At 44.4% G+C, this 27995-nt stretch overlaps 2 protein-coding genes across 5 annotated transcripts; one reads left to right on the top strand and one right to left on the bottom strand.

Annotated features, from left to right (window-relative positions):
• Positions 1–50: 50 nt before the first annotated feature.
• CF2H8orf33 (chromosome F2 C8orf33 homolog) lies at positions 51–1985 on the bottom strand. 3 transcript variants are annotated; one of them, XM_025922822.2, is made up of 6 exons: positions 1869–1985; positions 1736–1781; positions 1440–1618; positions 1130–1214; positions 820–966; positions 51–471 (listed from the first exon to the last, which is right to left on the bottom strand). In XM_025922822.2, the coding sequence occupies exons 1-6, from the start codon at positions 1872–1874 to the stop codon at positions 332–334; spliced, it is 603 nt and encodes a 200-aa protein (XP_025778607.1). In that variant the 5' UTR covers positions 1875–1985; the 3' UTR covers positions 51–331. The 3 variants fall into 3 exon arrangements, with proteins under 3 accessions (XP_025778607.1, XP_086551993.1, XP_086551992.1); XM_086695867.1 differs by having other exon boundaries at positions 51–468; positions 1736–1972; XM_086695866.1 differs by having other exon boundaries at positions 1736–1967.
• LOC112859445 (uncharacterized) lies at positions 1978–27995 on the top strand. 2 transcript variants are annotated; one of them, XM_025922682.2, is made up of 6 exons: positions 1978–2519; positions 9437–9648; positions 11757–11831; positions 12218–12344; positions 12920–13033; positions 23844–27995. In XM_025922682.2, exons 3-6 carry the CDS (start codon positions 11793–11795, stop codon positions 26201–26203), a joined length of 2640 nt encoding a protein of 879 aa, XP_025778467.2. In that variant the 5' UTR covers positions 1978–2519; positions 9437–9648; positions 11757–11792; the 3' UTR covers positions 26204–27995. The 2 variants fall into 2 exon arrangements, with proteins under 2 accessions (XP_025778467.2, XP_086551944.1); XM_086695818.1 differs by lacking the exons at positions 1978–2519; positions 9437–9648; positions 11757–11831 and having other exon boundaries at positions 12214–12344; positions 12954–13033.

A 27995-nucleotide genomic window follows, 5' to 3' on the forward strand; every position in this document is an offset into this window, starting at 1 on the left:
AGCTGCTTAATGTCAGGCTAAAGATTAAGTAAAACATTCTTTCAACGACATGCTGAACACTCACTTCAGTTTATTGTAGAAGCTTTTCTGAATGGAGCTCCTTCTTCTGGCAGGAAGCACATTTCATTTGAAAACCTACAAATGGGTCTTGTGCTTATCTGAAATTTGCCCAATATGCTGATCTCACATCTGTCCAGCAGCCATGGCACCAGATCCACGGACCATGGACAAAACCACATCTGTCCAACAGCGCATTCCCAGAAAAGCTCTACACTCAACAGAAACCCCCATGCTCCCCAGGGAGGGGAACTGTTCCAGGATGGAGGACAGGCTAAAAGAAATTGAACCTGAACTCTTCATCAGGAGTGTCCAGGGTGGCCTTGGCTACCCCTGCTTGGCGAGTCCTGCAGACCCTTCCACTCTTCCTTCTGGTGGCCTCAGCTACAGGCCGCACCTGGGCTGTGCGGGCTGCTGTGGGGGAGAGGACAGAGTATCAGAACAGAGTAAAAGCAACTAACATTACCTGTGCCTTAAGACAAATCAACTGATTCACTTCTCAAAGTCTTAGGGTAGGTATTATCATCACACTCCACTTAGAATCACTGAGACATTCACTAACTCTGCTACTCTGCGTCCCAGGCCCAAGCCTGACATCTGTGTTCCAGAGAGGACCCAGCTCTCTGTCCATGTTTTCCCAGGCCTCCCTGAGTCCATCTCCTCTCTCCACCCCTGCCAGCCCTGTTACTCTAGCTTTCTTCCAGTCACTCCCTAGGTTCTTCCTCCCTACCCCCTGAAATCAACCAGTTTCCAGCTCCTCACCAGTCCTGAGAACCCGAAGGGCCTCTCGCCGCTCGGCTTCCATCTGAGCCCTGTAGTCCCCAAACAAGGAGCGCATCAGCTGCCTCTTCCGGGGCAGGGGGGTTCTTTCGCTACGCAGGGCTCGGATTGCCCCAAGAGCCTGCTCTTCTGCGGATCAAAAATAAATAAATAAATAATAACTAGGAATCTCCTCTATTCTGACCGCCTATCATCCTACAGGAAAGACAACAATTCCATCCCCTGGCACCACCTGAAGGCCACAGCTTTATCATGGTTCACCTCTCCCCAATTCTACAGAAAGGCCCCTCACTCTGTTTCTGACTGGGTCTCTGCATCTTGAGGCCCAGCTCCAGTTGCTCCACGCACCACGCCAGTTCCCGGGCCAGCTGCTCTGCCTGTGATGAAACGGGAAGAGTGGCTGTGAAACCGCACCAGGACAGCGTGGGTTCCAGCCCCATCCCACAGGCACCCCTCCCTCCCACCCTCCGTCCCCATCCCATCCCATCCCACCCCATCCCGGCCTTAACTCAGAAAAACCGAGACGACACACACCCGCTAGCACACTCACACCCGGGATGCAGCGCTGAATTCCACCCGCCCCGACAGAGGCCCGCCCTTGCCTGAGCCTCCGCGCTTAGGGGCGCTTCCTCTGAGCAGGGCTTTTCTGAGACCTTCCCGCCTCCACTCGCCACAGAGGCTCCGTTCCGGGTTTTCTTCTTCTTTTGCTTCTTAGAGGCTGCGTCGCCTTCACCACGTTCGGGGTGCGCCCGGGCGGCGGCGTCACTGCGTGTGGAGTGCCCTAAGCAGAGACGAACTGGATGGGACCTTACGGCGGGAGGACCCGGGGAGCCCGGAAACGACCCGGGGAGCCGGAAAACGACCCAGGCAGCCGCGGGCTGCGGAGCGCGGGCAGTACCTGGGCCTGCGGCCACTGATGTCTCCCGAGCAGGATGTCGTAGGGCCTGGAGAAAGGGGGCAGCACAAGGGTCATGGGGGGCCGCCAACGGCCCAAGTCCCTGGGACCCCTGCGGTCTCACCGCGCAGCTCACCGCCATGCGCCGCAGTCGCCGCCGGAGACTACGTGGGGCCTGAGGTCCGAGGCCGAAATCCCCCCTGCAGAAACGCGTGTGCGGCGCAGAGTTCCGCTGGGCACCGACGGCGATGTGGGCGGTGCCTTGGACGCACTGGGGGCGGGGGAGCGCGCGGCGCTTCGGCCGCAGGGAACCTCAGAAAGGTCGGAAGGGGAGCCTCTGGACGGCGCTCTCGTGGCACTTACTACGTTGAAGGCACCACTCTGGGTGAAAGGACAACGCCTGAAGCAAGGGAATGCTCTCAAAGCTCACTTAGTGCGGAGAGAAAAACCGTCGGGCAGAGAAGCGCCGTCAATAGCGGCCCGAAACAGGACGGCGAGCGGTCAGCAAAAACCTCCCAGGAGCAGCCTGTGCCTGGCCGGCGGGACTGGTCGAGTAGCCAAGAAGGAGGCCGGGGAGCTGGGGCCGTGGTGCTAGGCGGGCTCGGAGTTGTGCGAGATCTGGTCATAGACCCCGTAGGATAGCCCGCAGTCCACCTCTATTCTAAACGCAATGGGAAGCCATTGAGAGACCTTCATCCGAGGAGTGATGTGGTCTTACTCAGATGTGTATTTTATTTTAAAGATCACTCTGCTGTCTTGTGACGAAGGCCGGACGGGTTGGGGGCAGGTGAGCCTGGGGATGTGGAGGAGTTTCAGAAACTGAGGGGGGAAAGCCTGCGCACTTGCTGGTGGTCTGGATGTGAACACGGGAGTGGGGGGGGGGGGGGGGGCGGTGCAGAGAGGGAGGCCCATCCAACCCCACAGTCTACCTTGCCCTTCTTCGCTTTCTGCCCAGGGCAGTCCTTCCACCTTATGGCACTAGAGACCCGGGTGCCTCCTGCCTGTCTGGGGTCACAGTCGTTAGCAGACCTCCACAACCAAGAGGAACTAGGAACTTCAGGAGAACAGGAGTCGTGAGTGTTGTCTTATGACTCCTGTAAGGGAAATCAGGGTAGAAAGCGTCGTTTCCTGACCCAGTGAATGGGAACCGCTGCCTGCCTGGACTGAGAGGTGTCAAAGGGTAGGAGTTTGGTCATCACAGATATTTATTGCAGCATAACAAGTTGTCACAAAATGTAGCAGATTGTAAACAGTAAACGTTATCTCATAGAGTTTCTGAGGATCAGGAATGCAGCAACAGCATAGCTGTGTGGTTCTAACTCAGGATTTCTCATGACCACTCTTGAAAGGAGGAATTTCAAAAACTTTTAGACATATTTTTAAACTACCACAGTCAGGATGTATCTCAGCCCTGGGAGACTGGAGGTTTTGGCGGTGAGTGGGTTCCAGATCCAAAGGGACTTTTTACTGCCTTGTTTGGCTGTGAATCAGCCTGTGTGATTTGGCCCAGAACTGCTTCTTCCAGAAAGCCTTCTCAGCCCAGACATCTGTAATTGAGCACAATCCTCACAGCAGACTGTCCTCTTCCACAGCCCTATATGCAATCAGCCACCCAGTCCTATCAGTTGATCTCCTAAATGGTCTCCCCCCACCCCCGCCCCGCCCCAGACCATCTCTGCCCTGAACAACCTCTATCCAGGCCTTGCTAATCTCTATACTTCCATTCCCTTTTTGTCTCTTCTGAAGCATCTTGTGGGAGTGAACTTTCTAAAACAAAAACTATATTACTCTCTTGCCTGGAAATCTTCCATTTCCTCCAGCATGAAGTCCAAGCTCCTTAGTTGACATGGACAGCTGTTTGCCTGACCTTCCAGCCAGCACATGCCCTTCAAATCATACAAAGGCAACTTTTTCCAGACCTCACTCTGCTGTAGTCCCACTGAGCCCCCAGCCTTCTGAGCATCTCCTTAGAGGCCCCTGCAACCCCTCTGTCCTGCACAGAGACTTCATTTTCCTTCCCTGGCATTACCAACACCTATTCAAACCCCCAAACCCAGAAGGCAGGTCTTTGAAGGACTTCAGAAAGGAAGGCCTAGAGGACCCAGCATTCCATGTCAATAAGTCTCCAAATCTCTCCACCACCTCCCACCTTGACACGGAAAGAGGATTCATAAAAGGAAGTTCAAGCTTTCAGCTACCTCTTCCTGACTTATCCACACCTCCACAACCACTCTAGCAACCGCTCCTAACATTTCACTCTCCATCATGATAGCTACTTCCTATCTCTTGAATAGATAAGTTCCACTGGTCTCCACCAAAACCATATTTCCTCTCTCTACTCCTCTAGCCTCTTTAGAAAATCTATTACAAATTTCATACCTGCAAATATCAATATTCATATGCAGTCAATTATCATCCAAGGTAGTCCTATAAAATATCTGAGAATGCTGAATTTGTGAATACTGAACCATTGCTCCTAGGGGAAATACAGTTGGGTTCCTGGGAACCTCCAGTCACAACATTTTCATCAATCGATTGATACATCACCTTGTATGTTTCTATTTAAAGTCACATTTAAGGGGCGCCTGGGTGGCGCAGTCGGTTAAGCATCCGACTTCAGCCAGGTCACGATCTCGCGGTCCGTGAGTTCGAGCCCCGCGTCGGGCTCTGGGCTGATGGCTCAGAGCCTGGAGCCTGTTTCCGATTCTGTGTCTCCCTCTCTCTCTGCCCCTCGCCCGTTCATGCTCTGTCTCTCTCTGTCCCAAAAATAAATAAAAACGTTGAAAAAAAATAAATAAATAAAGTCACATTTAATATACATTAACACCTATATTTAGTATATGTTGTTGATTTATTAACATTGAAGTCATGGTCATGGTATAACTAGTACCTGAAGTATTTTCTCCATAAGGCACAGCACACCTTAGGAACACTAGACAACACTTCAGCACTATGCTTCAGGGCCATTTTAAACAGTAAAATCCCCACCAAAAAGCACAAGAATACAAAAAGTGTACCATTGAATATACTATGAAAAGGACATTGATTTACAGTATGAGAGCAGAGTGTCACCTGTTCAGCCTAAGCTGGGAACACATGATTTTCATTACTCTGTGCATGTCCATGAATACCGTGAAAGTGTGAGTGTTGGTTTTGAGGGTTACAAGTAGATTTTAGCAACCAGGTGAATTTGCAAATATGGAATCAGAGTAATGAACACTAACTATATATAAACATATTTGAAGTTAAAAATCATAAAAATGCATCTACCTACCACCCAGTTGCAGAAACAGACATTACCAATCTTTCAGGACCCCTGTGTTCTTACGTAACATAAATATGTATCTCTAAACAACATTGTTTGCATGCTTTGAACTTTGCATACAGTAAATCACCCTATATGTGTTCTTGAGCTTGTTTTTCTCAATAAGTTTGTGAGGGTTACACATGTTGCTGTGTACAGACAGCTGTAGTTCACTGTCTTCACTGATGATAATACTCCACCGAATAAGGAAACCCAACAATAAACATTTGAGCTTCTTACACTGTTTTGCTATTATAAACAATGCACTAGGAATATTCTTGTATGTATCCTGTGTTCAAGAATTTATTGGGGCACCTAGGTGGCTCAGTTGGTTAAGCATCCTACTTTAGCTCAGGTTGTGATCTCACGAGTTGTGGGTCCGAACCCCATATGGAGCTCTCTGCTGTTAGCACAGAGTCTGCTTTGCATCCTCTGTCCCCCTCTCTTTCTGTGCCTCCCTGCACATGCATGCTCTCTCTCCCTCTCTCTCTAAAATAAATTAATTTCGGAGCGCCTGGGTGGCTCGGTTGGTTAAGCATCCGACTTCGGCTCAGGTCATGATCTCGCGGTCCGTGAGTTCGAGCCCCGCGTCAGGCTCTGTGCTGACAGCTCAGAGCCTGGAGCCTGTTTCGGATTCTGTGTCTCCCTCTCTCTCTGACCCTCCCCCATTCATGCTGTCTCTCTCCGTCCCAAAAATAAACGTTGAAAAAAAAATTTTTTTTAATAAATAAATAAATAAATAAACATTAAAATTTTTTTTAAATAAATAAATAAAATAAATTAATTTAAAAAATAATTTAAAAAAAAATGAATGTCTCTAAGATATATCCAGGAGTGGAAAAACTGAGTTGTAGGGTCTTTTCACTTCTGTTATAGTATACTTTGATGAAAAGAAATTCTTATTTTTAACAGTGTTAAATGTATCAATCTTTTTATTTTCCCCTTTTGTGTCTTAAGAACCTCTTGTTAACCTGGGAACCTAGAGCTAACTTCCTCTTTTAAAAGTTTTATGGCTTTACCTTTCATATTCAAATTTTTAGTCTGGGGTGATTTTTGTGTCTTTTGTAAAGTAGAATTCAGTTTTATTTTTCAAATAGGGATAATCAACTTTTCTACCCTCATTTGTGAATTCAGATCTGCAGTGTCCATCTGTTGTAGTTCATGTCCACATATGTGTGGGTGTATTTGAGAGCTCTGCACTGTGTTCCATTAGACCTTTTGTATATCCCCACACTAATGCCACTATGCTTCACTGCCAATCTTTTTTTCTTTTAATGTTTCTTTTCGAGAGACAGACAGGCAGATCGTGAGTGGAGGAGGGGCCGAAAGAGAGACAGACAGAATCTGAAGCAGGTTCCAGGCTCTGAGCTGTCAGCACAGAGCCCGACATGGGGCTTGAACTCAGGGACCACAAAATCATGACTTGAGCCGAAGTCGGAGGCTTAACTGACTGAGCCACCCAGGAGTCCCTCACTACCAATCTTTATAGTGAGTCTGATCTAAATAAGGTAAACCCCACCTTTTCTTTTGCTTCAAAGGCACCTTGACTATTTGTTTTTCCATATAAATTTTTTAATTGGCTTGTCAGTTTCTACTAAAAACTCCTTTGGGATTTTGTTCAAATTAATTCTATAGAGGATTTTGTTGCAGACTGAATCTCTGTAGTAAACAGTCATGAATCTTACATGAGCCTTGTATACCTCTCATTTATTTAAATCTTCTGTAATATTTTTCAATAAAGTTTTACAACTTCCTCCCTAAAGACCTTTCACATTTGGGGGTAATTAATCCTGCATATGTTATTGTTTAGTTGCTATTAGGATTCAAAGTGGGACACAAATTATATATATAATAAAAAAATTTTTTGATTTTTGTTCCTGGTTCATGGCACAGAGCTCCTAAAACCCTTGGAATTTCCTAAGTGATAAAGATGATAGGAGCATCTTTTGTTCTAATGAAATGATTCTTGTGGGCCCCTAGAAAGCTTCAAGATGGGGGCTGGTCAGGGGCACCTGGGTGGCTCAGTCAGTTAAGTGTCTGACCTTGGCTCAGATCATGATCTCACGGTTCCTGAGTTTGAGTCTCACACCAGGCTCTCTGGTGTCAGGACAGAGCCTGCTTCGGATCCTCTGTCTCCCTCTCTCTGTCCCTCCCCCCATTCACGTGCTCTCTCTCTCTCTCTCTCTCTCTCAAAAAGAAATAAACATTAAAAAAAAGATGGGAGCTGGTCAGCAGAAAAATAATAATAAGCTTTTATTAGAGGCTTATACCTTTCAGCACCATCTCCCAACCTCCAGAGAGGAGAGAGGGGCTAGAGATTGAGCCAATCATCAATGACCACACTCATGCCTACATAATGAGACCTCAATGGAAACCCCTACAGGAGGGGATTTGAGGAGCTTCCAAGTTAGTGACCACATCCATGTGCTGGGAAGTGGTACACCCCAACTCCACAGAGACAGAGCTTCTGCATTTGAGATCCTTTCAGACTTCCCTTCCATACCTCCTCATCTGGCTATTGATTTGTATCTTTTATAATAAATTGTAATCATGAGTTAGCATTTTCCTGGGTTCTGTAAGTCCTTCTAGCAAATTGTTGAGCTTGGGGGTGGGGGTTGTGGGAACTCCTGACTTCATAACTCAGTCACACAGAAGTGTGAGTATCCCTGGCACTTGATATTTGTGACTGGTATCTTTAGTGTGGGAAGTCTTGTGGGCTGAGCCCTTAGCCTGTGTGGTCTGCTCTACATCTGGTAGTTAAGTGTCAAAATTTAGTTGAGTTATAGGACTCTAGCTGGTATTGGAGAGGATACCACATAGTTGGTGTCAGGAGGGGAAAAAAAAAACCTCAATCCTTAGATTTTTTTTTTTTTTTTGTCTGTCTGGTCTATCGGTTATTGAAAAAGGCATATAACACCCTTCCACTATGATGGTATGTGTATTGTTCTTTATGATTCTCTAATTTTGAAGCATTTTGAAACTCTTATTCTGTGAACTTTAAATATTTGTATCTTCCTGATTAAATAAGCATTTCAGAATTATTTAATGACATTCTGTTATCTATAGTAATACCTTGGTCTTAAAGATTACTTCATCTTGGGGCATCTGGGTGGCTCAGTCAGTTAAGCATCTGACTCTTGGTTTCACCTCAGGTCATGATCTCCTGGTTCATGAGTTTGAGCCCCACATCAGGATCCATACAACAGTGCAGAGCCTGCCTGGGAGTCTCTCTTTCTCCCTGTCTCTCTGCCCTTCCCCTGTGTGCGCTCTCTCTCTCTCTCTCTCTCTCTCTCTCTCAAAATAAATAAATAAACTTAAAAAAATAAAAAGAGTACTTTATCTTTAAGTTATACAGCTTCGATAGCTTTTCCATCTTTTTTTTTTTTTTTTTTTTTAAGTAGGCTCCACACCCAGTGTGGAGCCCAGTATGGGGCTCCAACCCACAACCCTGAAATCAGGGCCCGAGCTGAGATCAAAAGTTGAACGCTTAACCGATTGAGCTACCTAGGCATTCCACCATCTTCTTACTTTTAAACTTTGTGTCCTCACGGGGTGCCTGGGTGGCTCAGTCCGTTGAGTGTCCGGCTCCGGCTCAGGTCATGATCTCACAGTTTGTGGGTTTGAGCCCCGCATCGGGCTCTGTGCTCCTGGCTCAGAGCCTGGAGCCTGCTTCGAATTCTGTGTCTCCCTCTCTCCCTGCCCCTCTCTCCCTGCCCCTCCCCCGCTCATGCTCTCTCCCTCTCTCTCTCTCTCTCTCTCTCTCTCTCTCCTTCAAAAATAAATAAAAAAACATTAAACTTTGTGTCCTCAGGTTTTAAATAAGTCTCCATATAGCATGGGGAGAAGAAAAAAAAGGGGGGCTCCTGGGTGCATCTGTCAGTTGACCATCAACTCTGGATTTCAGGTCAGGTCATAATTCCAGGGTCATGGAATGGAGCCCCACTTCAGTCTCCACGCTGAGCATGGAGCCTGCTCAAGATTCTTTTTCCCTCTGCCCTCTCCCGACTCGCTCTCTCTCAAATAAAAAAAAAAATAAATGAAAACATTTTAATGGTTGCAAATATATCTAGTAGAACTAATCTGAGTCGGCTTTCAAGTAACACTATACTGCTTCATAGGTAGCATAGGTACTTATAACCAAGTATTCCCAATTCCTCCCTCCCATCCCTTATGACATTGCTGTCTTCCATTTTACTCATCCATGTGCTATAATAACCTAATATATCGTTGCTATTATTACTCTGAAAAACAGTAATCTTTCAGAATAATCGGGAATAAGAAAAATAAAAGATTTTGTTTCACTGTCACTTATTCCTTCTCTGATCCTTTTCCTTTCTTCATGAGTTTCCGCCCTGTGACAGTTCCCAACTCTCTAAAGAGCTTTTAACATTTCTCACAAGGCCAGTCGGCTTCTGGCAACCAAGTCAGGACCAGGACCCAGGAACTTGCCAGGAGCGCAGAGTCTTCTGTGAGCAGCCTCCGGAACCGGGAACCCGATTGGTGGTGAGATGGAGGGCGCGGCGGAAGTTCAAGGCGGGCACTTCCTGTCCGGCCGCTCTGGCGCTCAGGGCCTGGCGTCTGCGAGGGGCGCGTCCACCCGTGTCCGAGCTGAGTGAGTCTGGGCGAGGGCGGCCGGCGCGGAGGTGTCTGAGCGGCCGTGGGTAGCGCGCGGAGGTGGCGTGGAGTGTGGGGAGGCGGGCGGGGGAGCGGCGGAGGCCCCCGCGGAGACCCGCTCCGTGGCGTCCAGGCTCCCCGGGTCGCCGCGTGGATGAAGAAGGCCTTAACGAGGAGGCGAGGTTGGGACGTGGTCAGGGGATGAATCAAATTGTGCTTTTTCTCGAAAAGTGCTTTTCACGCAGCAGATTAGGTGAAAGGATAGAGTTGCTAAAGCTGTCAGGGAAGGGACCTCGGTTCCTGGGTCTGAAGGGGACAAGCAGGAGATCACTTTCTGGAGCTAGAACAATCACGGCGTTCGTTCATTCATTTGTCGGGCGGTCAATAAACATTGCCTTAATGATAGTGATTAAGGTTTAGTTATATTTTTCTTGTTATGGCTTGCCAACACTATACAAAGTACTTTATACATTTTCCTCATTTAATTCTCAAAATAGTCGCTTAGGATAGCGGTAGTGTTCTCATTTTAAGATCTGTGTAGAAACTCGTCACTTACCGGGGACCTTTGCATTAGTAGGTGGTGTATCCAAATTTGGAATTCAGCCGTCTTAGCTTCCAGAGCCCATGCTTCCAGCAGCAGTGTTACATGCCTTCCTGCCAGTCTGGAAGCAAAGGCAGAGTGCAGACCCACCAGCGATACACATTTCTACTTGAACTAAGGGGTTCGTTTGCATGGAGTGGGGAGCTGTGGAGGTGGGAGCTAGCTTTGTATCAGAGGCTGATTGGGAAGGTTTTGCTGAGAGTGGTAACCCTCATGTCACCTGTCAGCCTGTAGTAAAACCAGAGGAGGGGTTCTAAATGTCATATGTATACTGACAGTTCCCAGTGTATACCCAGCCAGCTTCGGCCTTTCTCCTGAATTATGGACCCATATATGCAAAAGCTCTCATTCTCCACTTGTAAGTCTAATAGGCATCTTAAATACAACACATACAAAACCAATTTTTAATTTTTACCCTTCAGATGTACTTCTACAGTCTTATCCTTTTGAGTGAATGGAGATGTCATCATCTCAATAGCTTGGGCCAGAATTCTTGATGTTTTATCCCAGATCTAATTCATCAGCAAATCCTATTAAGTATGCCTTTGAAATGCATCTAGAATCTGATCACTTATCAGCTGCTGCCACCACTCTGGTCACCTCTAGTGGATTATAGCCAGAGCCTTCCAACTGGTTTTCCTGTTTAGGCCCTGATAGCCCCCACCCCCCACCCCCAGTCTGTTCTCAAAGCAGCAGCTGGAAAGGCCACAAGACCTGTCAAGGTCATATCACTGTCCAGACCTTCTAGATGCTTCCCATCTCATTCAGATTTAAAGCCCAAATCCTATAGTCTAGGAGGCTCTCCACCCTCTTTTCTCGTGCCCTCCCCAGCTCCCCTTCAGCCCCTCTGGCCTCCTTGCCCTTACTTGAACACGTCAAGTGAGCTTGCACCTCATAACCTTTGCACTTGTGCTTTCCCCTTCCTGGGATATATCTCCCCTAATATCCACATACTGCCTGCCCTCACTACAGTGAGATCTCTCCTTTGATGTTGCTTTATCAAAGGTGCCTTCCCTGACTATCCTCTGTAAAATATCTCCTACCACCAAGTGCTGCCCTCATGCTGCTCATTCTTTCTATCCTTTATCGCCACCTGTCATAGGCACTTAAAATTTTGTCTGTCAGCCTCCCTACTTGTGCACTGCATTAGAAAGAGCCTAGTCTGCTTGTCCTCAGGTGTTTGCCCACTTTCCAGGACCTCCTGAGTGGGCCTGAGATGCAGCCCATTGGCTCCTCCAGCCAGGTGCACTGCTGGGGCCATCACGTGGTGGCCTTAGGATGCTGTTGTACTAGGGGCTGCTGGGGAGGCCTCATGGTGGGCAAGGGGATATAGTCTCAGGGACTACTGGGTGCTTAGTCCATCTGCCCTTCCCAGGGCTTTCTGGCAGCCCCACACTCCATGTCTGCTGCCATAGACCTCTTGAGATCCAGGCACAGAAGTCTCAGTGTTGCTGTGAGAAAAGCAGGCTGGTCACACTCCATTACAGTCTTCCCTCTCCCTGCAGTTTTGCCCACCTCCTTGGGAAAAGCTCAGAGATCCAATGATAGCCGTCAAGCAGCTCCTTCCTGATGGGCCCCAGGTGAGTGGTATGCATGGAGACACCTCTGTGTGGCCTTAGCCCTTTCTTGGCTGGAGTCTCTCTATGGTTCTCTCTATGAGGGGCTGGTCCCAGAGGGTAGTTGGCTGCCTGTCTTCACCAGTGTCCTCGGTCCCTGAGCCCAGGTCCCTGAAATGTGCCCCACACTGTGTCTTCCCAATCCCTGGACCAGACACAGTGGAGGGCAGGGGTTCGGCAGACAAAGACAAGTGGAAATGGTGCCTGCCTCAAAGAGGCCACTCTTGTGAGGATAAGTCTGGTACATGCGTTCAGAGGGATTTTGCCCATCCTGAGCCTAATGGCTCCTCCACACCCCAGACCCACCCTGGGCCTGATCCTGGGGTTGCAACAAGATCTCGTCATTCCAGGTCTCAGTTTCCTTTGAGGACGTGGCTGTGCTCCTCTCCTGGGAGGAGTGGGGCTGTCTGGGCCCTGCTCAGAAAGGCCTCTACAGGGACGTGATGCTGGAAACCTACAGAAATCTGGTCTCGCTGGGTAAGGCTTCTCTCTGAAGTTGGGCTCTGGGTTCCTTGCTCATGAATGGGACTGGGGCTAGGCTTGGGGCTAAGAGGCTCCTCATCCCCTGGGTCTGAACGTAACACATTTATGACCCTGGTCCCAGGCAGGCCTGGTCTGCATAGAGGAGAGGACAGGCAGTGCCATGGACACCCCGATTTCCTTGTAGGAAGTATAGAAGAGTATCATTCATTTAAGTTCATACAGGCAGTCAGGGACAGGTCTAGGATTTGAATCCATTTGGTTTCAGAGCCCTACCTTACACCAGAATGTGCTGCTTCCCTTTAGTCCTTGTAGACAGTCCTTGGTAGACACCAAGATTCTGTGAGTCTTCTAGTGTGATGTGTTCAGGCCCCAACTCTGTCCCTTATCCACAGCCCCCAGAAGAGCTGGGTTTAACTTTTCTTCAGCTGGGGCAGAGGCCTGAATCTGTCTCCTTGATTTGCAGACCAGGTGACAGGGGAGGTCATGACCAGCACACACGTGCTGCCCATGGGGCCATCCTGCCCTGGACTTGGATGAATTGTCAGTCTTGCTTCCTTTCTCTGGAACAGGACTTCAACGTTCCAAACCTGATGTCATCTCCAGGCTGGAGAAGGGGGAAGAACCATGGGCCCCACACTCACTGAGAATTGAGGAGAGCTGGATCCGGAATCACAGGAGTGGAAGTAAGTCTCCAGGAATGCCCCCATGCTCTCCTGCCCCTGCTGGCAGGTGCTGCCACTTCTCCAGGCCCTTCTCTGTGAGCTCTGGGCCTCATCTCTTGTCACTGCCAAGGCTTTGCTTTCCCTCTTCTCCATTTCTGCCTTTCTTCTCGTTTCTCTCTATACCCATAAATGAGTTCATGGTTCCCTTACCCTAGAAAATGATCAGAAAGATCCCAGAAAAGAGCTCAGGTATCTTTCTGGGGCGCTGACTCCCTGCCCTGGCTGCCCATTCCTTCTCAGGCCTTGCTGGTCAGCTCTGCCTTGGCTGCTTGGAAAGACCACCCAGAGATATGCCCTCCTGCCCAGAGTCATTCCTGCTATTGCTCACTTAGACTTCCCAGGCTGATTCAGGGCCTTGGAGAAAAACATGAGTTAGGGTTTCTTCATGTATAGCAAAGAGTATGGGCATATAAATAGTGAACAGTAAGTGTAGCTGAATCCTCTGTGCTACCACAGCAGCTAACAATGCCTGGACATTTGTGCTCAGTACATGAACTTATGCAATCTTCCAAGGTCCTCACAGTTGGTGCTCAAGAAACTGAGGCACAAGAGATTCAGTTGCTGGCCTGAGATCACACAGCTGGCCAGGAACAGAGCTGGGTTGGATCTCTGGCATACTGGCTCCACACTCCATGCATTTTTCCCCCTTTTAGAAACAGCTTTATTAAGGTATATTAAGCATTAATATGCCATGCATGTTTAAGATGTGCAATATGCTAACATTTGTGCATTATGTATGTACGTGTGAAACTATTCGCCACAGTCGAGACAGCAAGAATATCCTTTACCCCCAAAACTTTCTCCTGTTTCTTTCTAATCCCTCCTTCTCACTTCTTCCAATCTCTATCGTGAAGTGATTACTGATCTGCTTTCTGTCTATATAAATTACATTTCCTAGAGCTTTATATAATTGGAATCATAGAGCATGTATTCTTTTTTTTTGTCTGTCATCTTTTGACTCAACATAGTTCTTTTGATATTCTTCCATGTTATGTATCAATAACTTATTTATTAATTTTTTTTATTTTTTATTTTGTTTATTTTTTAGATTAGTATTTTATTGTATGGATATGCCACAATTTGTTTATCAATTCTGTTAACAGACATTTGGGTTGTTTCCAGTGTGGGGTTAATAACAGATAAAGCTGCTAAGAACATTTGTATGCAGACCCCTGTATGACCATTCATTTCCTTTGCTCTTGGGTAAATACCTAGGAATAGAATGGCTGGATTACATGGTAGGTATATATTTAACTTTTTAGGAACCTGCCAGACTCTTTTCCAAACTGGTTGCACCATTTGATATTCCCACCAGCGATGGATGAGGGTTCCATTTTCTCTACATCCTCATCAATACTTGGTGTCATCAATTTTTTTCATTTTAGCCACTCTGATGGATGTGTAGTGGTGTCTCATTGTGGTTTCAATTTTAATTTCTCTAGTAATTAAAGATGTTAGCTGTCTTTCCATGTACTTGTTTCCCTTCTGTGTATTTTCAGTGGTGAAGTGTCTGTTCATGTCTTTGCCTATTTTTTAACTGGATTTTTTGCTTTCTGATTGTTAAATTTTTTTTGTTTTTTAATTTTTATTTAAAAAAAAATGTTTTTAATGTTTATTTTTGAGACAGACAGAGACAGAGCGTGAGCAGGAGAGGAGCAGAGAGAGAGGGAGACACAGAATCCGAAGCAGGCTCCAGGCTTTGAGCTGTCAGCACAGAGCCCGACATGGGGCTCAAAATCATGAACCATGAGATTGTGACCTGAGCCAAAGTTGGACACTTAACTGACTTAACCACCCCAGTGCCCCACCAAGATTTAATTTGTTTAATTTGTTAATCCACTTGTTCCAGTACCATTTGTTGAAAAAAAAAACATTTTTTCTCCACTTGTATTGTCTTTGTGCTTTTGTCACAAATCAGTTGTCCATATATGTGTGGGTTTATTTCTGGACCCTCTGCTCTCTTCTGTTTGTCTATTGTCAGTCTCTACTGCAGTATCATACTGTTTTGATTACTGAGGCTTTATGAAAAGTCTTGAAATCAGGGGTGCCTGGGTGGCTCAGTCAGCTAAGTGTCTGACTCTTGATTTTGGCTCAGGTCATAATCTCATGGATCATGAGTCCCAGCCTTGCACTGGGCTCCATGCTGACAGTGTGGAGCCTGCTTGAGATTCTCTCTCTCTCCCTCTGTCTCTCCCTGTCCCTCTCCCTTCTCCTCCCCCACTCAAGTGCGCTCAAAAATAAATAAGTAAACTTAAAAAAAAAAGTCTTGAAATCAGGTAGTATTAATTCTCCAACTTTGTTCTTCATTTTCAGAGTTGCTTTGGCTATTCTAGGTCTTCTGTATTTCCATATGATCTTTAAAATCAGCTTGTTGATTTCTGCTCCTGCTAGACAGCTAGCATTTTATTGTGATTGCTTTGAATCTATAGACCAGTTTGGGGAGAATTGACATATATTGTGTTTTCTGACCCATGAACAAGATGTACGTCTCCATTTATTTATGTTTCAGTTTCTCAGTAGTATTTTAGTTTTCCACGTTTAGGCATTTAACATCTTTTGTCAGATTTATTCCTAAGTATTTTTATTTTTATGCTGCTGTGCATGGTATTTCCAATTCTTCATTACTTATGTATAAAAATATAGTTGATTTTTGCAAATTGTTCTTGAACCCTGCAATTTTGCACAGTCCATTTATCGAGTTTCCTGTATACGTGGGTGCACACAGTGGGAATGGTGGCATTTAGGGAAATGAGTCCATGCTGGCAGGAAAGGGGTAGAGTTGGCAGAAGTGCTGTAAAATAACTGAGTGGTAGCATGCCTCTGTAACTCTCTTACCCAGATTTTGCCTGATGAAATTAAACCAGTTAAACTTATTTTTGGGTCCCCCTTCATTTCTCCACATGCACCACCCTCTGTGGGTTACACAATATGTTAAACATTGTCCCCTGATGACTTCTATTTTGTCATATCTCCTTACCTGGAAGTAAGAAGTGGTTTATCTTCCAGGAGATTTCCAAGGGGCTTTGGTGCAACCTCCCATTACAATTTCTTGAGGGCTCAGAGTCCATGCCAGAAGCATTATTTTCCCTATTTCATAGATGAGGAAGTTGATGATCAGAGAGATGAGTCAGTTACACACAGCTGGGGAGTAGCTGGGATTTGAATCATGGCTGTTTGGCTCCAAGACTGTGTGGTTTCCTCTGTGCCACCTGAGACCAGGATGGACTTTGTCATTCTGCCCAGTTTCAGGGATGTTCACCGTCCTGCAGCTGAGCATTTAACATGCTGCTTCTCCTGGTGGCCTTGTCTGGTGGTCCTGGTGGTCCTGTGGTTTTGCCTCTTAGGTAGGAGGAGGAGCCTGAGAAGAACCTGAGCAAAAGGGAAGGGGGTCCAAGGACAAGGACACCCAGGCAGAAGAATTTGTCAAGGACAGGCTGGGAATTGGGCACAGAACGTGTATGAATTCAAATGTATCACTCAGCTATGATCTGGCTTACTTACGGTGAACAAGCTGGGTAGCATCCTCGTGGCTGTCAGAGCCTATAGTGTACAGGGGAGGACGGACCAGAACAGAGACACACATGTTTAAAGAGAAGTAGACAGGGGCACCTGGGTGGCTCAGTCAATTAAGCGTCCCAACTTCGGCTCAGGTCATGATCTCATGGTTCGTGGGCTTGAGCCCCTCATTGGGCTCTGTGTTGACAACTTGGAGCCTGGAGCCTGCTTCGGATTCTGTGTCTCCCTCTCTCTCTGCCCCTTCCCAGTTCACACTCTGCCTCTCTCTCTCTCTCTCAAAAAACAAATAAACATTAAAAAAAGAAGAGAAGTAGACAGGACTGCATTAGGGCCTAGCAGGCTGTGTTAGATGTGTGTTAGATGTGATTCTGATCCCAGAGGAGTAGAAAGCTATGAAATGTGTGTTGAAAAGTAATTTATTTTGGGGGTGCCTGGGTGACTCTGTCAGTTAAGCTTCCAACTTCAGTTCAGGTCTTGTCTCATGGTTCATGAATTCGAGCCCCACACCAGACTTATATTGATAATGCAGAGCCTGCTTGGAATTCTCTCTCTGCCTTTCCCTGCTTGCTCGCTCTCCCTCTCAAAATAAATACATAAACTTAAAAAATAAGATAATTTATTATTTTTAGGGGTGACTGGGTGACTGTTTTTTGAGTGGCTGACTCTTGATTTCAGCTCAGGTCATGATCCAGAGTGGTGGAATCAAGCCCTTCATTGGCTGTGCAGCTGAGCATGGGGCCTGCTTGGAATTCTCTCTCTCTGCCAAAAAGAAAAAAAAAAAAGTATTTTTATACAGTGAACACATATCATCTTACCAAAATAGTCTTGTAGAGAAGTACAGCAATGAGAATAAAATCACCCCAAATCTTCCTATGTAGAAATGTTCATTCTTGGCACTAGGTGACAGTATTTCATAGACCATATATACGTTGGCTTGAACAGATAAAAGTTTCTTTTCCTCATGTAGTAGAGTCCCTGTTTGGTGTGTTCCCTGTTGGACATGCTTGTTCAGAAGCCAGTTTATCTGTTTTGTCTGCCGTCCTCTGGAGCAGCATGTCCAAATGCTCATCTCCAGCCCCGTCTCTATGCTCCGCATCATAAACACATCTGTCCTCAGACTTGTGAGACAGAGAAAGAGCAGAGGAGGTAAATCCTGGCCTTGAAGAAGCCCGAATCACTGCCTCTCCCATTCCAATGGTGAGTTCAGCTACATGGCCATACCTAGTAGCTTTAGTTTCTTCGTGGTTGCTCCAGGACTTACCAGGTACATCTTAACTTATCAGAATCTCCTTCTGGTTTATACTAACAATTCCAGGGGCATGTAGAATTGTTGCTTCTACATGGCTTTATTTTCTCTTCCTCTCTTTGTGCTAATGTTACACAGTTCCATCTCTGTATGTTCCAAGTAAAACAATACATTGTCATAATTCTTACTTTATATAATTAATTATGTCTATTATGAAAATTGAGAAAAAAATGAGAACAAGAATGAATATAGAGTTTGTTGTATTTACTTTCTTATTTACCATTTGTCTTCATTTGTTCCTGTACATTCCATTAGCCACCTGCTGTCATTTTCTGACTCCCAACAGCACTCTGCATTCACTCACCTCCTCTGTGCTGTCTTTTTCACATATAAAATATTCCTATCTGTGATACTGTGATTTATAATGAATACATATTTGGTTCTCATCCCCATTTCTGGCACAGAGCTCCTGAATCCCTTGGAATTTCCTATGTGAGGAAAGCAACAAAGATTGCTCTACTGTTTTGATAATACCCTAGGGTATAAATAGCTCAGCAGTCTGATCCAATTAAACTTGGGCTGTGGTATTTTTAAAGCATTGTTAGAGGTTTGTTCTGACTCCAGCAGGGTGACTCCCTGCCCTCTCAGCCACACTCACCAGGACTTTTGCCTCTTTGCCTTGGAGTTGGAAGGAATGGTAACTACCCGTGGCCTAACCTCCTGGTGAGATGTGGTAAGCTTTCACTGGGAGCCAAGGAGAAAGGCCCCTTCTTCCTGTCCCCACTGAACCCAAGTACAGCATCTGTCAGGCTGAGCTGTGGGTAGAGATGGAGTGGGTCATGGCTCAAATGCCCTACATTCTCAGTGTTCATACCAAATTTTAGTAGATTTTCTTGGATAAGAAAACTGCTTCTTGATTTGCAGTTTGCCCTTAGGATAATTTCTGGAGACTAAATCATTGTTAGTTTGGTTTTTTGTTGTTGTCATTTTTGTTTTTTGTTTTTTTGTTTTTGTTTTTAATTTAAATCCAGGGTGGTTAACATACAGTGTGGTCTTGGCTTCAGGAATAGAACCCAGTGATTCATCTCTTACATATGACACCCAGTGCACATCCCAAAAAGTGCCCTCCCTAATGCCCTTCACCCATTTAATCCGTCCCCCTACCCACCTCCCCTACAGCAACCCTGTTTGTTCTCTATATTTAAGAGATTTTTATGGTTTGCCTCCTTCTCTGTTATTATCTTATTTTTCTATCCCTTCCCCTGTGTTCATCTGTTTTTATAATTCTTACCGTCTTTGTTTTGCTGTAACATGGATCCAGTGAGTTCTTTACACTGTCATCCTGGAAATGCAATTTCCTAGCTTTCAGTTTTGAAGACTGTTTTTGCTAGATGCTGAAATCTGTGTTGCCATTTATTTTCTTCAGCCCATTAACAACACCCTTTTGTCTACTGCCTTCCACTTCTACAGTTGAACAGTCAGCCTGCACTCTTATTTTGCTTTTAAGTTGATAAGTCTTTTTCTTCTTGCTGCTCTAAATATTTTCTTCCTTTAGTTTTTAGCACTTTGATTATGTTATACCCAGGTGTGGGGTCTTTTTGCATTTATATTGCTTACGATTCTTCAAGCTTTTTGCAATGATTTGTAGATTTTTGTCAGTGTGGAAAGTTGTAAGCTAATATTTATTTTTTTTAAGTTTTTATTTTAATTCCAGTTGGCTAGCATACAGTGTGATATGAGGTTCAGGTGTACAATAGAATGATTCAACAATTCCATACATCACCCACTGTTCATCAGAAAAAGTGCACTCCTTCATCCCCATCACCTATTTAGCCCATCCCCATACCCACCTCCCCACTGGAAACCATCAGTTTGTTCTCTATAATTAAGAGTCTGTTTCTTAATTTGCCTCTCTCTCGTTTGTTTTTCTTTGCTCATTTGTTTTGTTTCTTAAATTGCACATATGAGGGGCACCTGGGTGGCTCAGTTGGCTAAGCATCCGACTTCAGCTCAGGTCATGATCTCACAGTTCGTGGGTTTGAGCCCCGCATCGGGCTCTGTGCTGATGGCTCAGAGCCTGGAGCCTGCTTCGGATTCTGTCTCCCTCTCTCTCTGCCCCTCCCCCGCTCATGCTCTGTGTATCTTTCCTTCAAAAATAAATGTTAAAATTAAAAATAAAATAAAATAAAATAAATTGCACATATGAGTGAAATCATATGGTATTTTTTTCTCTAACTTATTTCACCTAGAATAATACTCTCTAGCTCTATCCATGTCGTTACAAATGGCAAGATTTCATTCTTTTCTATGGCTGAATAATATTCCATTGCCCATATATACACCATGTGTATCCATTCATCAATGGATGGACACTCGGGCTGCTTTCGTATCTTGGCTATTGTAAATAATGCTCCTGTAAACATAGGGGTGCATGAATCCCTTTGAATTAGTGTTTTTGTATTCTTTTTTTTTTTCAACGTTTATTTTTGCGACAGAGAGAGACAGAGCATGAACGGGGGAGGGGCAGAGAGAGAGGGAGACACAGAATCGGAAACAGGCTCCAGGCTCTGAGCCATCAGCCTGACGCGGGGCTCGAACTCACGGACCGCGAGATCGTGACCTGGCTGAAGTCGGACGCTTAACCGACTGCGCCACCCAGGCGCCCCGGTAGTGTTTTTGTATTCTTTGGGAAAATTCCCAGTAGTGCAATTGCTAGGTCATATGGTAGTTCTATTTTTAACTTTCTGAGAAACCTTCATACTGTTTTCCAGGGCAGCTGCAACAGCTTACATTCCCACCAGCAGTGCACAAACGTTCCTTTTTCTCCATATCCTTGCCAGCATCTATTATTTCTTGGGTTGTTGATTTTAGCCATTCTGATAGGTGTGAGGAAGCCAGTATTTCTTTTGTCCTGTTCCTTTTCTCCTCTGTTTCTGGGATTGTAACTATACATATATTACACTGTTCTACCATATCACACCTGTTTCTTATGCTCTTTTCTATATTCCCTGTCCTTTTTTCCCCCTCTGTGTTTCAATCTGAAACTTAAGAATACTTTTACTTGTGTACCTTCCAGTTAAGTAATCCTCTGTTCTATTATGTCCTGTCTGCTAACAAACTCTCTATTGAACTCTTAATTTCAGTTTCCGTTTGATTTCTGGTCACATTCTGTATCTCTTTATGTTCTTATATATACTAATCAGTTTTGCTTTTGATATTGGTTCATGACAGTATCTGAATCACCTGTGGGTTTGTTTCTATTGTGTATATTTTTCTCTTGGTTTCTTGTCATTATTCTTTTTCTTAACATACTTTCTGATATTTAATTGAGAGTCAATATTATAGATAAAACATTATAGAGTCTCCATTTGATGTCATACTCTTGAAAGAGGATTAAGTCTCCTTTTGGCAGAAAGATAACATGACATTGAATCACCATGTCTTGTCAAGGGGTTGGTCTTAGGCTTTGTTAGAGCTGTTAGAGTTAGACTTTGTTAGAGTAATTTCCTACTCATTGGTCACCTTTGAGGAATGCTAGGGAGTTGATTCATTATTCTGAAAACTGGTGAATAAAAATATCAAGTGTTTATTCTGCCTTTATAAGATGTATTATACCTCAGGATAACTGAACAATTGGTGAGTAGAAATTTGTCTTCATAGAGCTTCCAGCTTTAAAAAAAATAAAAGAAAAATAAAAGAATGACAGAATTAGAAATCACTATTTCAAAATTCCAAATTTAAAAATGAATATGGGGACGCCTGGGTGGCTCAGTCGGTTAGGCAGCCGACTTCGGCTCAGGTCACGATCTCGCGGTCTGTGAGTTCGAGCCCCGCGTCGGGCTCTGTGCTGACAGCTCAGAGCCCGGAACCTGTTTCAGATTCTGTGTCTCCCCCTCTCTCTCTCTGACCCTCCCCCATTCATGCTCTGTCTCTCTCTGTCTCAAAAACAAATAAACGTTAAAAAAAATTTTTTAAATAAAAATGAATATAAATAATGATCACTAATGGCTGCTAACATTGCAAAAAAGAGAAGCAACCAGACATTTTGCACCTCCTGATGGAAAAACAGTCTACCACTTATAAAGAGTTGTTTTTAGTTTAGTTTTTTTTTTTTTTTAAAAGACCTGAATCCTGAGATATCAACTAAAAGGTGTAAATACAGAAACAGCTAATAGTGACACATCCTTCCTCTAACTTTGTACAAAGAATACCCAACAGTAAGGCATCGTCTATCTAAGGCAAAAATTAGGGGATTGCCTCAAAAAACCAACCATAGAAGAAAGACTTCTAAATTTTGACATTTGGGGATGCCCTGGCCTTATAACTACCACCTTACTCAAATGTGCCTCCACTTGACAAGTACCATTCATACACAGAGTTCCCAAGCATCTTTTTATTGTCTCATGTTAAAATACAAATAGGCAACCAAGGATCACTAGATTCCTGAGGGAAAATGGCAGCCTGAATCAGCATGAGATGTTGGTTCTTGACCCACAGATCATTCTATTCTGTGGTTTGTTTGTTTGTTTGTTTGTTTGTTTGTTTGTTTTTGAAAGGGAGAGAGTGCACACAAGTCAGGGAGGGGCAGAGAGAGAGAAAATCCCAAGCAGGCTCCACACTGTGAGCACAGAGCCCAAAGTGGGGCTGAATCCCACAAACCATGAGATCGTGACCTGAGCCAAAATCAAGAGTTGAACACTTAACCAACTGAGCCACCCAGGCACCCCTCTTCTGTGGTTTCTCATTTTGTTCACATTCTTCATTGTTTCCTACCCAGTGAAATAATACCTCTTGACTGGGATCTTTTTAGACTCCACTCCTAAGATGTTGAGGACTCTTGACACTTCAGATACTCCTGATAGAAGCCACAGGAATTCTGGGTGTTTACATCCAGAGTCTGCCCCTTCAGACTGCTCATAAGTTTCTAGAATAAATTTTTGTTTGTTTTTAGCTTCCATACTTAAGTAAATCCCTTTGAAGTACTGTGAGTAGTTCACTGAAGTCTGTTAAAAGGACTTAGCCCAATGCTAGACACCATCTAATCAACGTTTTCAGCTCTGTTTCCTTGTCTGGCCAAACAGTCTGCAAGTAACAGCCTGTTACAGCTCTATAAGAACTAGGTTACAAAAGAGGTTCAATTATGCTTTCATGGCATCCCACAACAGGGCTCCCCTCTCAGTGTTCTGACCTGGGTTATCCTTCCAACAGTCATTGTGTCCACATGATTCAGTGGTTTAGTGTGAAATTTTTGTTTGGTCTTTAGTAAATTTCCTTTCATTGAATTTCAGAATTCGGTTGTATCACAATTTTTACCAATACTCAGGTACTTTTGTACATTGGGAATGTGTGGTATGGACTGTTGCACACATTTAGCTTTTCTGCCTTGTACTGTGCCTGCTGTTTGGATGAGTATCTGTTTTTGCATCTTTTCTTTGTATCTGTTTTTCTCTATTTACCCTAATTTGCTTCTATAAAGCCAATTTGTCCATATCAAATCATTTTTCCATTATCTATCACTCTGTATACCCTTTATTCATTACAAGCCATTTATCATTCATTTATTTTTAAACAAATATTTGAATATCTATTATAGAAAGCTATAAGCAGCTATAAGAAGATACCTTGTTTGCAAAGTATGCAGCAATGACATGATCAGCAGAGGTGGTGACCTTCCGAGCCTCCTCTCCTGTTACCCTCATCACCTTTCTGAGCGCCCTCAAGTCATGCCTCACTGTTTCTGCTCCATCTGTGCCTAGTTGGCCCATATGCAGATGTAACACTTTGACCTTGGGCTTCTCCTTACTTCCTCCCCACACCAGCTTTTGTTGCTTTGATAGAATGCTTCTGTCCCCTCTTTCCTCATCCCAGTGAGGTCATTTTTTGCTTTTGCATTCTGAAAATCCAGTATCCTCCTAGGAGATACTTGTTTCATATAAATGTTCCTATTTATGCTCTAATTCTTTTTCCCATAGTAGAATACACATAACTCATTTTTCTTCATTCTTTCAGGTTTTGAGTCTCTAATGGAAAAAAAGGAATTAACTCCAAAACAGGAAATTTCCAAAGCAGTGGAGTCCCAGAGAGCAAAACCAGAAGAACATGCAAGAAATATATCCAAGGAATCTGATTTTGAAGAAATGTGTAAAACTGAGGGAAAGATAAAGAATTACTGGGAACAATCTACAGTGGAAAGACTTAAGAAATCCTTCTCCCAGAAGAACAATTCCAGACCGGTGACATTGACACGTGTGAAAACCCCTAGGGGGGAAGGCCAGATATCCGGTTCCACGGAGGTAAACTGCACTGCAGACCCAAACCCTGTCGGATTTCATCGAGGGTCTAGAGGGGAGAGTCTCCACCAGAATGTGCCACATGTAGATGACTTTCAACAAACTCAGGACCTCATTAATCTCCCATGTTTCCATCTAGGAGAAAGATCATGTCAGACAGATGTGTTTGTGAAAGTGGCCAGGCAGAGTTCAGTTCCTGGTGAGAGTCAGAGGGTTAACAGGCCAAAGAAATCCTTTGAGTGTACTGAGTGTGGAAAACCTTTCAGCCCGAGTAGAGCTCTTTCTCAACATGGGAGTAATCACACCAGAGAGAAGCCCTTTGAGTGTGGTGGATGTGGAAAAACTTCCTGCCACTGCTCTGTCTTCAACCAACATCAGAGAGTTCACTGTGGAGAGAAGCCCCACACCTATGCTGAGTGCGACAAAGCTTCCAGGGCTCATGCCTACTTCATTCAGAACCATAACATTCACACTGGAGAAAGACTTTATGAGTGCAGTGAATGTGGAAAAGCTTTCAGTACGTGTTCATCTTATAGTCAACATCTTAAGATTCATACTGGGCAGAAACCTCATGAGTGTAATCAGTGTGGGAAAGCCTTCAGTCATAGCTCTAACCTGATTCATCATCAGAGAACTCATAGCGGAGAGAAACCTTACACGTGTAAGGAATGTGGGAAGGCTTTTAGTAGACAGTCACACCTCCTTCAGCATGAGAGAACTCATTCTGGAGAGAAACCTTATGACTGTACTGAGTGTGGCAAAGCCTTCAGTGCACGATTATCTCTCATTCAACATCAGAGAATTCACACAGGAGAAAAACCCTATGAATGCAATGAATGCGGGAAATCCTTTAGCCTGAACCGAACCCTTATCGTTCATCAGAGAATTCATACTGGAGAGAAACCCTATAGGTGTAATGAATGTGGGAAATCCTTCAGTCAACGTTCCCAAGTCATTCAGCACAAGAGAATTCACACTGGTGAGAAGCCTTATGTATGCAATGAGTGTGGAAAATCATTCAGCGCTCGCCTGTCCCTTGTCCAGCATCAGAGAATTCACACTGGAGAAAAACCTTATGGATGCAATGAGTGTGGGAAGACATTCAGTCAAAAGGGACATCTGATTCAGCATCAGCGAATTCACACTGGAGAAAAACCCTATGAGTGTAATGAGTGTGGAAAAGCCTTCAGCCAGAGTTTTAATCTCATTCATCATCAAAGGACACACAATGGTGAGAAGCCCTATGAATGTAATGAGTGTGATAAAGCCTTCAGTGTGCTCTCTTCCCTTGTTCAACATCAGAGAGTCCATAATGGTGAAAAGCCCTATGAGTGTCACAAATGTGGGAAGGCTTTTAGCCAGGGCTCACACCTCATTCAGCATGAGAGGAGCCACACTGGAGAGAAACCCTATGAGTGTAACGAGTGTGGGAAAACCTTTGGGCAGATATCCACCCTAATTAAACATGAGAGAACACACAATGGAGAGAAGCCCTATGAGTGTGGAGACTGTGGAAAAGCCTTCAGCCAGAGTGCACACCTTGTCCGCCATCGAAGGATTCACACTGGAGAGAATCCCTATGAGTGCCGTGACTGCGGGAAGGCCTTCAACGTCCGCTCCTCTCTCATCCAGCATCACAGAATTCATACAGGAGAGAAGCCTTATGAATGTGAGAAGTGTGGCAAGGCCTTCAGTCAGCATTCACAATTTATTCAGCATCAGAGGATTCACACTGGAGAGAAGCCCTATATGTGCAATGAATGTGAGAAAGCCTTCAGTGCACGCTTGTCCCTTATCCAACACAAGAGAATTCACACAGGAGAGAAACCCTACAAATGCACTGAATGTGGAAAATCCTTCCGACAAAGCTCTCACCTCATTCGTCATCAGAGAGTTCACAGTGGAAAACGACCTTATACGTGTAATGAATGTGGGAAAACTTTTAGTCAGAAAATAACTCTTACTGGTCATGAGAAAATTCACACTGGAGAGCAAGCCTATAAGTGTATTAATTGTGGGGCCCTCTTTAGTGCACAGGCAGCTTTCATTCAGCATCGTAAAGTCCACAATGGAGAATAACTCCACTTTATTCGATAGTCTTCCCGGTTTTACATCAGAAGCAATATACTGATGGGAAAGCTGTCACTTTTACAGCTTTCATTTTGGAGATTCATCTCTCCAGTGATTTAAGATCTCTCAGTGTGCTGTTAACTAAAGGTAGGCTGCAAAATTATGTGCTAAAAATTCCAAGGTCACATGCCTTCCCTCAGATTCAGAGGGTGGCCCTGTGCTTCAGTACTTTAAACAAGCATGGCTTAAATATACTTATTTAAAATCATGTTTTCATAGCACCAGATCTTAAGGTGCAGTGAGGTATTTTATGTGGTCACTTGCTTTTCTTTCCTTGTACTCATCTATTTCAGGTTCAAGAAAAGTTCACTGGAATCCTTGCACTTTCAATCATGATAGAGCCAGGTTGGGATTTCTTTGTTAGGGCCTCTTCAAAATGTTTTCGTTCTATTGTGAGGAATATCCCTTTAACTTCAAAAATGTTATCCCTTTTCAGCATCAGGTAATTCAGACAGGAGAGAAACCTTATGAGCTTGAGCAAAGTTTGTTAAGGAACGACATGAGGCTTATGTGTAGATTGAAACTTGTAAGATCCTGCTAAGAAGTCGAATGACACAAGTAAAATGGGTTTTTCTACAAGGTAATTGGGAAAGACAAAATCCTGTGAATTGGGAGGAAAGCAGCCATAAAGTAGACACACAGTGGTATATGGGATATGACTTAACAGGTTTTGTTCTCAAAACCAAGGTTGGTGTATTCTGTATCAGTTTCTCAGGGGGAGAAGGTGAGTGGTCATAACTGTGTTCTGGGCAGCCTGGCACTGAGCAGACTCTGGTGAGGAGTGGCAGGTCCTCCTGCTGCCAGAGGACAGGATTCCAGGTGAGGTAGGTAAGTAGATAATTGTGCAGGTTGTTTGTCAGCCTGGGAACTCTTGTGTGCATGTTTTAAAGCTGCCTTTTGTCCTCCAGAGTGATGTTGGTCAGCAAGGTCTCAGTGTCCTTTGGTTCTTGATATTTGAGATGACAAATATCCTAGGAGCTCTGTTTTCCTAAAGCCAGTTTCCAGAGTTGCCACCCTTGCCTGTGGTGCTTCTGGCCCAGGTTCCCTTATGAGTGGTTCACTTCAGTATCCTCAGAACCCTGTTCTCCAGAAACTTCTTTAGCACTTTTTCCTACTTTGTGGAGGAAAGATTAACATCAAAATGGTCTGAAACAGGCTATAAATAAATAGAAATTCAGCAACAGCAGTCTGTGAGAAACAGTTGTAGAAGCTGAAATCTGACAACTGAAAGTAGCTTAGAGTCTTTGATGAACAATTTGAATGCCATATGAACAAACACTTGAGAGGAGATTGACCAGTTAATATTTGGGATAAGCTATAATGGAATGGTGCTTTGTATATAAGAATCAGGGTAAGAAAGAATAAGTGAGAGCAATTGGCCATTTTATTCCTTTATAGTGTCATTTTCACTAATAAAATTATTCCAGTTTTCCCATTTATTAAAGGAGCTTTCTTAGAATTTGACTCCATTCTTTTTTCTTACATTGACTTGACCTGTACTTCAGATTTTATTTTACAGGCTGTTGTCCATATGGTAGTGGCAGTGGTCTTTACTTCTCTTAGAATGTTGAAAAGCTGATTAGAAAAATCTGCCTCTTGATGATAATCCTCCTAAGCATACTTCACCGCAAATAGCTTTGACTTAAAAAATGAAAATGGGAGTGAATTTACTGTGATAATAATGGTTGTATGCTGAATGAAAATTGTGATTCAGTCAATAAACCTTTACTTTTTTACCTTA

The sequence above is a fragment of the Puma concolor genome, chromosome F2, assembly GCF_028749965.1.
Source record: "Puma concolor isolate L17-30 chromosome F2, mPumCon1.1.hap2, whole genome shotgun sequence".
In the NCBI taxonomy this organism is placed as follows: domain Eukaryota; kingdom Metazoa; phylum Chordata; class Mammalia; order Carnivora; family Felidae; genus Puma; species Puma concolor.